This window comes from Capra hircus, chromosome 27 (genome assembly GCF_001704415.2).
Source record: "Capra hircus breed San Clemente chromosome 27, ASM170441v1, whole genome shotgun sequence".
Classification (NCBI taxonomy): Eukaryota; Metazoa; Chordata; class Mammalia; order Artiodactyla; family Bovidae; genus Capra; species Capra hircus.
Window position 1 is genome coordinate 37,850,963 of NC_030834.1, and position 12,141 is coordinate 37,863,103.

General features: G+C 37.0%; 1 protein-coding gene across 4 annotated transcripts in view; it reads right to left on the reverse strand.

Moving 5' to 3' along the window:
• WDR17 (WD repeat domain 17) overlaps nt 1-12,141 on the reverse strand; it is a 64,502-nt gene that overhangs the window by 25,647 nt on the left and 26,714 nt on the right. For all 4 annotated transcript variants that reach the window (XM_018042092.1, XM_018042090.1, XM_018042091.1 and 1 more), the window contains 7 exons: nt 11,871-12,122; nt 9,911-10,033; nt 8,162-8,346; nt 7,373-7,541; nt 5,381-5,472; nt 3,534-3,616; nt 2,046-2,132 (listed from right to left, as the gene is read on the reverse strand). In XM_018042092.1, coding sequence (XP_017897581.1) covers nt 2,046-2,132; nt 3,534-3,616; nt 5,381-5,472; nt 7,373-7,541; nt 8,162-8,346; nt 9,911-10,033; nt 11,871-12,122 — 991 coding nt within the window. The remainder of the gene's footprint in view (nt 1-2,045; nt 2,133-3,533; nt 3,617-5,380; nt 5,473-7,372; nt 7,542-8,161; nt 8,347-9,910; nt 10,034-11,870; nt 12,123-12,141) is intronic.

A 12,141-nucleotide genomic window follows, 5' to 3' on the forward strand; every position in this document is an offset into this window, starting at 1 on the left:
CAGAAACAGTCCCCAGGCCCAAAGGTTAAGAGGGAAAGCTACACATTTTGGACCCAATTGTCATCAAAACCTTCTCCAAACTTCGAACTGCTGATTTTTGTCATATCGGTTATAATAGCTATATTTATTAAAGCTTACAAGTCAAAAATACAGAAATCTTTAAACTAGCACGCTGATTGGTCTATAAATGTATAGATTACATGCACCCAAGGCTCACTGATAAACAGGCTTATTTCTCTATGTGGGAAAATATATTTTGCATAATATAAATATTTACATGTACACAGGAGTATATTTTATATATGTATATGCAGATACACAGATACAAAATCTTAGAAATGAAAAAAAATTTTTAAATATACACACTGCTATCCAAATTATAAATTCAGGAATATGAATAAACTTTTATAAGTTCAAGATGTTTTTCACTTATCTCCTAAGACACTAAGTGGAATATAAATACAGATATTAGAACATTTAGAAAAGATTTTTAAAAACAAAAATGAAATGTCAAAATGAAAAACGAAATTTATTAGACAGGCTTACCAGTAAACACAAAAGTATAAAGGACTTTTTTTTTTAAAGCTTTCTTAACCAACAAAGCATACTGCATTCATATCTTTTTTTCCCCGGAATGGTCAAATTCTTAAATTCTTATTAACCCTATAAAGGAGGGAAATAAGAATGTGGAACGGTTCTGTTGAGCAGATGCCGGTAATTCTACTCATTTCCATCTTCAACAAGTATTTACTACACGTCTACTTTCTCAAGGCATGGTGAGGGTTAGAAGCACAGTGTTTTAGTAAGAATATACTGCGAAAAATAGAGAACCATTGCTTATCTCAGGGAGAGGTAGCCAATTCACAACTAAAACTTAATTTTCTGATGTTAAGTGTCCTAAGGTGTGTGATACTACAGGGGAAATTTATCTAAGATGGGGCTCATGGAAGACTTTTCTGTGGAAGTGGTTCCTGAGCTGAGAGAGGGAGAAGTTATTTATGCCCAGGTCAGGGCGGACTGGGTGGGGTGGGGTGGGAAGCAGAATCCTAGATGCAGATGAAAACAGGAGCAAAAGCCTGGGACAAAAATGAGCTGACTGGTTCAAGAAGCTGAAAGCCACTGTGGCCGGACGTTAGCAGCAGAGGTAGCAAGGCCTGGAAGGAGATAAGGCACAGAGGAGCCAGCTTATACAGGGGTTGCCTGGCTAGGACTCTGCACGTCATCCCAACATCAATGGGAAGCTGCTGGGAGATTTAAGCAACAGAATGCTGTGCTCACATCTGCATTTTTCAAAGCAGAAGTTTGACTTCTTAAATACAATTTGTTGTTCTTGTTCAGTCGCTCAGTCATGGCCAACTCTTCACAACCCCAAGGACTGAAGCATGCCAGGCATCCCTGTCCTTCACTATCTCCCATATATTTGATGGGATTTATTTGATCCCACATATTTGATGGCATATAAATGTAATTTACAGCCTGTCAAAGAGAGGTGTGAAACACAATATTCTTGGAAGCACAATGGCTTAAAGGATCAATTTTAGTGGAGGTTTGATGTGGATTAATTTTTAAATCTAAGCTGATCTTTACATGGTAAATACCAGGTTCTTAAGCAAGGGTGACCTTTCAAAACCATTCTGAGTTCCACGTCTTGGGAAGTCACCCCATGTCGTGGCATTTGTATCAGGTGGAGGCAATGGAAAGCCACGGGGACAATGCACCACAGAGATTTCCAGCAGGGTTTAGAGCAAGGGCCACATCTCTCGGAAGCCACACACAGACGGGACTGACTTCCATTTTTATTAGTGAACTGTATGCTTTTCCCTGAAGCAGCAGCAGTTGTTTGAAAGTAGGGATCAATATTCCTAAATCATGTAAAAACTTCATGGAATAAAAACAGATGGTTAAACACGCAGTTACAAGACGAGATAAGGGGAATATTACCTAAAAAGAGCGATGAATATTACTTACGAGAATAACATCAAACTTTATGGTTATTCAAAATCTGCTAAGTGTAATTATTACTTATTTCAGGAAAAAATACTTACTTGTTGTTTTGGCTCCAATCGCAACCAAATACTGCAGCTGGATGTCTGTATTTGTGTAGTATTTTACCATCAATTGTTCGAATTATACTGAAATTAAGTATAATATGTTAATAGAAAATTACAACATTCTAAATACGTTATTCAAAGGAAGAAAGCCAAAACTACATAATTTAAACAAAAGTGTTTTAGGGTAGAGACCTTGTCTGCAAAGCACAGGGAACATTTAAAAGTACCATGTAAATGATATTATCATTATGATAAGTATATTTACATCACATAGTATTAATTATGGCATCCCACTGAAACCTATTTAAAGGAGATACTTTCTTATTTAGAAAATATTTTATTTAGGAAATGCATAGTATAATACATCTAGTTTAAAACACAAGCATTAGATTTTCAGCTTCAAAATTTAACAGTGGAAAATTTATGTTTAAAACAACTCATTTACAGTGTTGGTTGCATGTATTATTACACCAAGTCTAAGACATGTAAGTCATTATAATATTTTCATGGCACATTTTTAAGGGATACAACTAGAAATCTGGAGGAGCCCTTCTCCCCAAATACATTCCATACACTTTTAATGCAAAAACAAATGAAGCTTAAGACCCTACTGCTGGAGTAGGAAATGGCAACCTATCCAGTATTCTTGCCTAGAAAATTCCACGGGCAGAGGAGCCTGGTGGGCCACAGTGCATGGAGTCACAGAGAGTCGGACATGACTGGGCACGCAATATCCTTCTATATTATTACCATAATACAAGGGCTATTAATCCCATTAGGAACACAAAGCTGTGTGTAAATTAATGTACTGCAAAGTTTTAAAAGTCTTTGGAAAAGACCCTTTTAAAATATCCCTGCTATGTGAAAGTGAACGTGTTAGTCGTTCAGCCCTGTCTGACTTCTTGTGAACCCGTGGACTATGGCCCACCAGGCTCTACTGTCCAGGGAATTCTCTAGGCAAGAATACTGGAGTGGGCAGCCATTCCCTTCTCCACGGGATCTTTCTAGGCCCACCAGAACTTTTGAAGCTACTAGGGAGTGGTGGTAACCTATACTTACAAATGTTTAGTGATTGACTGTGGTATTTATTAAGTAAGTTAATGCCCTGAAAATACATGGTAAAGCTAACTGCTGCTAAGTCGCCTCAGTCGTGTCCGACTCCGTGTGACCCCACAGACGGCAGCCCACCAGGCTCCCCTGTCCATGGGATTTTCCAGGCAAGAGTACTGGAGTGGGGTGCCATTTCCTCCTCCAGGGGACCTTCCTAACTGAGGGATCGAACCTGGGTCTCATCTGCTGCAATGGCAGGCAGGTTCTTTACCACTAGTGCCCCCTGGGAAGCCACCATAAACAGTATTTATGATAGCCGGCAGAGCTGTGCAAACAGAATCTTATCAAGTATTTTAATACAGTGCTAACATGAGACACTTATATTATCAAATGCATCCTTATGAACAGTGTGATTTCATATGCAGTACTTACCAGTAACCATCACCACTGCAGGTTGCTATTCTTTTGGAATCTTTATGACTCCAGGCAATGCAGAATATCCCATTTTTTCCATGCTTCAAAAAATGCAAAATACCTATCAATAAGAAATAATTCACCCCTTTTTTCTCTTATTTATTTACTTCTTCTCATATTACTTTTCTATTAGGAACTTGCTCTAGATGATGCTACAGACATTACTGTGAACGACAGAAAGCTGAATATACACTTTCAGAATGCATAAAGCTATCACACTTAAGAAACAGAACCACTGGTTTAAGACATAAACTGGGTGGCTCTATTTCCTTTTCGGGGACACTGATAAAGGCCCAACGTCTGTCAGTCATCTGTAGAATCAAGCTCAGCTTTATACCTTTTTCTGGGAAAGCCCACCTTTCCCATAATGATGAAGATAACTTATAGTTTTCAAACCCAATGCTATTAAAACTACAGTAAAAGAGATACTGCAAGCAACTGTTATTATTGATTGTTCTAAATTTCTAAATTTTATTTTTATAAAACAAAGGTTTAAGGTTATTACTATAACAAATCTCTACATTTATCTGTATTCTTGGACTGGAGAAGGGTAAAGGAATATAATTACAGGTTTTAAAAACACAAAGGATACAATCTATACACAGGAATATCACTCATCAACTAGGTAATGGGTGTGACCAATTCATTTCCAAGTTTCCCAGCATCTTGGTGTCTTGTGACCTAAGTACCTTTTCATTAGCACTAGGCGGCCCCAACCTGACAGCCAGCCCCAAGCATCCAGGACGTCCCTTATGCCATTCATGGCTTTCCCAGCGTCCAGAAGCATAGTTAGAACCAGTATCACAATTGCTTAAATTTAGGATAATAAATGTGGGAAAAATGAACACTTCTGGCTTCAATTAACTGTTACATGGGCCTCACAAAATAAAAAGCAGGACATTACTGACCCTTAAGTGCACTGAGTTCATGAGGATGAACTCAGCTAATGGAGAACCCCAACTCCTTCAACTGAATGAGTCTAAAGACCTCCTCCATTCCTGTGTCCGTCCTTATAAAGATGGACCCCCCTCAAAAAAGGTTAAAATAGTAAGCTGAAGACCACCTTAGCAAAACAGCCTTAAAGCTCCAGAGAAAAAGTCACTTTAGTCTCCTCTTAACACCAGCCACAATTTACGTACAGTAATCACTGTAATCACTTGACTGAAACTTCAAGAGACTGAGGGACAATCCTAGACCCTGTTCATACCTTCCTCCCTTCACAGCTAACGCACTGTCAATGAGGTTACATGTGTTTTGCAAATATTAACAGAACTCAGGAAAAAAGTGGAAGGACAATTCAGCTCCAAGTAGAAGAGGTACAGTCTATGACATGGCAAAGAGGAGAGAGGGAGTCTTTACAGTGTGTTATGGAAAAATGGAATTTGAGACTCAGAAGAACTAAAACATCCAACTTTACCATCTTATAGGTGAACAATCAGGCTCAAGGCAATAAAATGATTCTATGTCAAAAGCTAATCAGTGACAAAATTGGGACTGTGATTCGGGACACATTCTGAGCTTAGTCTTTTTCTAACTTTTGAGTGTTTGCCTAGACAACTTTGTGGAAGATGACTTAAAATTCCTTTGAACCTCTACTGCAACTTTAGGGGAATAACTGTATCTTAGACTTAGCTACATCTTTCAGAATTTATTTTAGCATATGCATGTTCTCTTGGACTTTCTTCTAATTAGGAAAATATAATGCAACCTGCTGATTAACTATTAAATGTAGAGAGAAAAGCACTGAAAATACATGAGGCCACATAAGACATTATATTATTAAGCTAGCAATAAATACATCCTACCTCATTAAATCGTTGTACCATTTTGCCCTTTTTAATATCCCAAATAAAAGCACCGTTTCGGGAAGTTGCTCCAGCAATACAATTTAAATCACCTTAGGAAACAATTTGTTAGACATTATATGAAATGTTTGCCACAAATGCAACTCTTTTTAAAAATGTAACTTTTGAAAATGACTGGAGTTTGTAAAGTGCTTCAAGTTTTTTTTAAAATAATGAAAATTATTAATTGCATGCAAATATAGACAGAAAGTATAGTACATAAACATATCATACAATTTCAACAATTATCAAAGTATGGTCAATCTTATTTTCGTCTACAACCCCCTACTGGATTTTTTGGAGCAAAGCTCTAACATTGTGTTCTTTCATCAATAAACACTTGAGGATGGATGTCTAAAATAAAGGATCTCTTTTATTAACGTGATCAAACTAGTATAATCAAAAATAGAAAGACTATCAATAATTCCCCAGTATTGTTACATATCCAGTCAGCATTTACATTTTTCTGACCATCTAACAATTTTAGTAAAGTATTAATGGTTAGGAAAGTAAATATTTCCATAACCAAGACACATGAAAAAATTCATTTTCTCCATCAAAAACATAATGCTGTTTATTTTTAAGAAAAAAAAAAATCTATGAAAATCAAACTACTGCTAAGTTAGTAGATGATTCTGAATTTGTTACAAGGCAATCAAAGAAGAGGTTTTCTCTATTAGAAGAAAGAAACAGTTATTACCTGCTACCTAGGAGAAAAAATATAGAGGAATTATTTTGTGATAAGTGACTGTAAGTACTTTACAAAACAGTCCTCACCAGTTTTTCTAGGATTTTCATTCTGCTACCCTGTTGGGGCTCTAAAATTACTGGGGAAAAGTTTTCACATTTATTTGCACCTCTAAAATTTTTCCTGTGATTCTACTCTAAAAATAGGGTAAAGAAAATAGAAGTCTGAAGACATCAAGCCTTTAAAAACCCAATATATATATTCAGGGCTAAAAATTTATGTGCATGAGGAGATAAGCTAAAAAAATTAGCCATATACTGGCTATAAGTCAGTTTTTAATTCATATATTAGTATTAGGACAAATAAGTAAAACATTCTACATCCTTTTTAAAGTGAAAAACTCAGTTTAGTTTTTATAGTTATTCACTACAGGAAAATTTAATGTTTTGGGAGAAAATGCCAGCAGTTTCACAAGGCATCTCTTTTCTTTTTTATGTACAGGAAAGTATAAAGGTTCCACCATACAGAGTTCAAGAAAAGGCCCTAGTATCCCATAAAACCCTTCAATATTACAAAAGTAGAGTTTATACAGAATTACATGCTCATAATCAAACTGATGATTATTCTTATTCACAAAACAGATGTACCAGGGAAAGAGATAGGCAGCATAATTTTTAGAAAAAAAAATTTTATTTTTATATATTTGAGTCACATGAAAATATTAAGGAAAACTTCCATCATGTAAAATACATTACACCTTTATAGGGCTTCCCTGGCAGCTCAGATAGTAAAGAATCTGCCCGCAATGTGGGAGACCTGGATTCGATCCCTGGGTCGAGAAGATTCCCCAGAGAAGGGAATGGCAACTCACTGCAGTAGTCTTGCCTGGAGAATTCCAGGGACTGAGGAGCCTGGTGGGCTACAGCTCATGGGGTCGCAAAGAGTCGGACGTGACTGAGCGACCAACACTTTACAGGCAGGTCGATATAAATGCAGCTAAGATGAGATGGGTCAGTATCACCCTGATGTACTGTGGCTTTTCTGTGTGACTACAACATACGGAAGGGCCCAGAAATCAAAGTGCCTGCTCAGGGAGTTTATTCTAAATACCCCCAAAACTGTACCAACACATATGTTGATACTAATTTGCCTCCACAATCATTTGGAGCAAGACGGCACTGAAGGAGAGACGATAATGCAGATGAATATAAAAGTTAGGAGAGTCATTCAACTGTACTCCTGATTTTAATAAAAAACGTTCTTACCTGGAGCCCATGAAAGGGAATAAATAACCCCTTCGTTCCCCGGGGAAGTGTACACCGCAGTCAACGTGTTTATATCCCAGACCTTTATGGTGCCGTCAAATGAAGCTGTTGCTAAAAGATTGGGGTTGTCAGGCTTGAATTTGCAGTCAAAAATAGTTTCCACATGACCCTAGGAATGCAGCGTAAAAAAGCACAGAAGAAAACCAGGCAAAATGTTGAGTTCTCAGCAGGACTGTATTCTATTTTACACAGAGGCTTCATGGTCATTGCAACAGAAGTTTGTAGACTCACAGAATTATTATGACTCAATAATAGAAATAAACCTTAGAAAACACTTAATCCAACCTTGCTCATTTCATTTTCATGAATGAGAACAAGAAAGCTTGGAGTAACTGGCAGAGATGGGACTTTCTCCTTCGTCCTGAAAGAACATTCTATTTCTCATTTTGCTTCCAAAATATAGAGCAACGACATGATTTTCCAATACTATACACATGGGTAACATGGCCTACACAGTAATGGGAATGCTGCCAAATGCAGAATATTCCCGATAAGCTAAGCAGACCGTACTTTTAAAAGAAATTTAATGTTTACAATATTTACAATTAAATACTTTTAATAGTTCTAGACATCTTTATAAAAAGTTTCAGTCAACCAAAATAAATTCCTAATGCATGGTTCTCTACAAAAATCATCTTAGGACAATATTAATACATAAGTAAAAGTAAACATCACTTTATACACAAAATAAGCATTGCATTATAAAAGAAAGGAAAACCACAGACATACCAAGTCCCTAAGAAAATCCCACTTCTTGGCTCCCATATCATAAAGTCCAACGCCACCATCCAAGAAACAGCACACGGCGTGACCAGGAGGAAGAGAGAAGGCTTGACTCTGAGTCAGAGTTGGGGGTGGGACTGCTTCACTCGTGGAGGATGTGTAATGATTTTTGGTTGGGGACTGGTTTGAAACTAGAAAAGAAAGTAATAAACCCTTATGCCAGTGGCTTTCCACATGCTGGAATGAAGTCAAAGGACTTAATTTATATAGATGCTCCCGCGTTTTCTTTCATCTAGAATCTATATCAGTAAACTCTTAATAAGCAATGATCAGATTTTCTGCCGCAGGTGTACTTTGCAGAACTGCTCCCCCCCACACACACATACATACATATATACAAAATGGGATATTATTTTGAGAAGACATGTATAGAGTGCAGGTGAAACAAGACGAATAAAAATTACTGTGAAGAATCACAGTATGTGCTGAATCTTTAATTTTTTACTGCCCATAAACTGAAACACAGCAAGATTATTTTGGAATCAATATTCTTTCAAACTGCTGATATAAAAGCTTACTTCTTCCTCCACACATACAAACACACATGAAGTTTTTTCTTTTAAAACTAATCACCCTCTTCCATAAAATTTCAATCCAATGAAAACAACTATTTTTGAGATTTATTTATTATTCACTTTAATTTAGCTTGTGGCTCAGCTGGTAAAGAATCCACCTGCAATGTAGGAGACCTGGGTTCAATCTCTGGGTGGGGAGGATCCCCTGGAGAAGGGAAAGGCTACTCACTCTAGTATTCTGGCCTGGAGAATTCCATGGACTAAATAGCCCATGGGGCCGCAAAGAGTTGGACACAACTATGCGACTTTCACTTAATTTAGCACCCAAATCAACAATTACAACTGTCTGACATACATTTGCATCTTAATTTCTTTGTCAATGTTTACTTTTTATACAGTTTCATTTCCCCAACTTTGTATAAAAGTCTCCTTGCTTAGTTATTTTCTGTATATTCTTTTTTTTTTTTTTTGCAGCTTAAACAGTACAAATCTTTTATCTTACAATTCTGCAGGTCAGATCTGATACAGGTTATCACTAGGTTATCACATATTTTGTCTTCTTTCAAAAAAAACTTTCCCTTAGAATGTGAATATGCTCTTGCAAATATAATTTAAAATAATGATACCACTATAAATTATTAGATCTCAGAGGTTAAAGCGTCTGCCTCCAATGCAAGAAACCCAGGTTCGATCCCTGGGTCGGGAAGATCCCCTGGAGAAGGAAATGGCAACTCACTCTAGTACTCTTGCCTGGAGAATCCCATGGACAGAGGAGCTTGGTAGGCTACAGTCCATGGAGTCACAAAGAGTCAGACATGACTGAGTGACTTCACTTTCACTTTCATATCTGATTCAGAGCAATTTTATTTAATCCTATCACTCTATTTCTTATTTTCACCAGTACCATCATTTCATTTTCCCCATGTAGACAATTTAATATTATTTTAATATCCTCATTCAATAACATTTAAAAATGTAATTTTGCTCTAAATATGTTCAATTTAGCAATATTAGATATTATGTGGCTTTGATGGTAACTTTAGCACACATATTATCAAGGGTAGTTTTTAAAAATTTACCTTTCAGTAGCATCCAGTATTTGTTATGTTTATATCATTATATTGTTTGATAGCAGCAAATATGATATTTTTAAATACTAAATTTTAACATTTTTACTTACATTTTTTCCTTGGAGGAGAATTCAGTACATGTAAGCAATGAAATCCTGTTTTCTTTAATTTAAAATTATCAACAGGTGTTGTTCTAGAAACATTCCAAATGCGTAAAACACCCACTTGGGAATCTAGTCAGATCAAAAGAAAAGCATTCTATTAGCACATTTTATTTGAAACATAAAATGCTGAGATATAAAAGTAATAACAAAATTTCAACTTGCCAGATTTTTAACACCACTTACTGACATTCTTCACACAACGTTATATAATAATACAAAGCAGCAGCTGAAATGTTACTCATCCCTTAAATTTTTTGGCAGGTTTTGCAATTTTTTTTTTCTGTTTCAAATCCCCTTCTAAGCTAAGAGGCTGCTTGCTTTTGCAGCTTCCCCCAGAAAAGACAGATATGATGATTTTTCTCACAAAAAACCACCCAGTGGCATTGTGCTCTAGGAAAGCTAGTCACAGAAAACTTTCTACCCCTGCCATGAACAATCCTTCCTCTCTCAAAGCGTTTATAAACTGCTTCCTTGCTCACCTGCAGCCACACCAGGACTAGCTGATACGCCTGAAGAGGAACTAGAAAACCCCCTGCTTCCAAAATTCCCACCTTAATAAGTTACTCCAGAAACAAGACTGGCAGTTCCTCAACTGATTGAATGCAGTTACCATATGACCCAACAATTGCTCTCCTGCATACACCCTCAACTGAATTAGACACGTCTACATAAAGCCTGCACACACACGTTCACAGCAACATTACTCATAACAGCACAAAAGTGGAAACAAGCTGAGTGTCTATCAACTGATTAACGGATGAACAAAATCTGTCATAGCCATACAATGGAACATTATCCGTCTACACGAAGGAATGAGTACTCGTTCACACTACATCATGGATGAATCCTGGAAACTTAACGTTAAATCAGAGAAGCCAGACATAAAAGGCCACACACTGAATGATTCAATTCCTGTGAATTCAGAATATGCAAATCACAGAGACAGAAAGCAGATCAGTGGTTAATGTACATACATGTGTGACTAGGGAGTGTGTTGGGGGGTCATGGTGACTGACTATTGATGGGCAGAGTCTATCAGGGGGATGAGGAAAGATTCTGGAGGTAAATGGTGGTTACAGTTGTACAACATTGTGAACATAGAAACCTCTAAACTGGACGCTTTAACTTGGTGATTTTTACGATATATAAACTTCATCTCAATAATAAGGACAGTAATAATAATACATAAAAACAAAATTCCCATGTCTATCATTAATTATATCGTATGTAATTAAGTCAGTTAACATATAAATAAGAATCCACTTCCATGTGTAGTTTAAGTGCTTAAAGAATAAAGGCTGCTTTAAAGCTGTTGAAAGGATAAAGACTCTTTTGTCTTTTTATGTTAAGACTTAGCAAATATGGGAAGTATTTATACAGCAGCTGAAAGTACTTGGTTTCTCTGAACCTACGTGAATGGTGAGTCATTTAATTCCTAATGACTATTTAAAATTCCTCATCTTCCCATCCTCCATCACTTCTTAGCTTTGCTGACTGTCTTATGATTAGGAAAACATGACCCAAAACTACCAGTGAGGCTAAGAGACCTCTCATTCATATAACTTGTTTTTCTAGCCAGCACCTTTATTGTCATCCAGCCATGGCTGAAACTGAACTGCTGTTCCCTTTTGTATACACACAAACCCAGACAAGCACACACATGTGTACATGCAGGACATATTCTGATTTTGCCAGAAACCTGGAAAACTGGGCCTTCATTTTTATTTGTCATTATGTTAATGATACACAATAGAAATAAAAGTAAACTTGGTATTTACTGTAATAAATGATAATATTTGAGATATTAATGTCTTACACAAAATCATTCGATAAAAGAGTGCAATTTCCCTGACTCAATTAAAGAATATGCACATATTTGAAACTCTGGGGAACAAGGTAAAGTTACCTCCAGTTATAAACATCCCAGGAGCACTGGGAACCCAGGCCAGACACTGCACGGAAGCTGCTGCACTGGGAAAACTGAACGTCGTTATGCAACAAAGTGACTCGGAATCCACTAGGCGAATCCCATGATGCAAATTAGCCACGAGCAGATAGTCAGTAGAGAGCGGGTCCCACTCCAGGGCCGACACGGGATCCTCTTCATCTGTCCCTTCAAGAGAGTCGGGTCTCAGCACATGCTTCTGACTTTTATTACCTATTCAAATGTAAGGAAC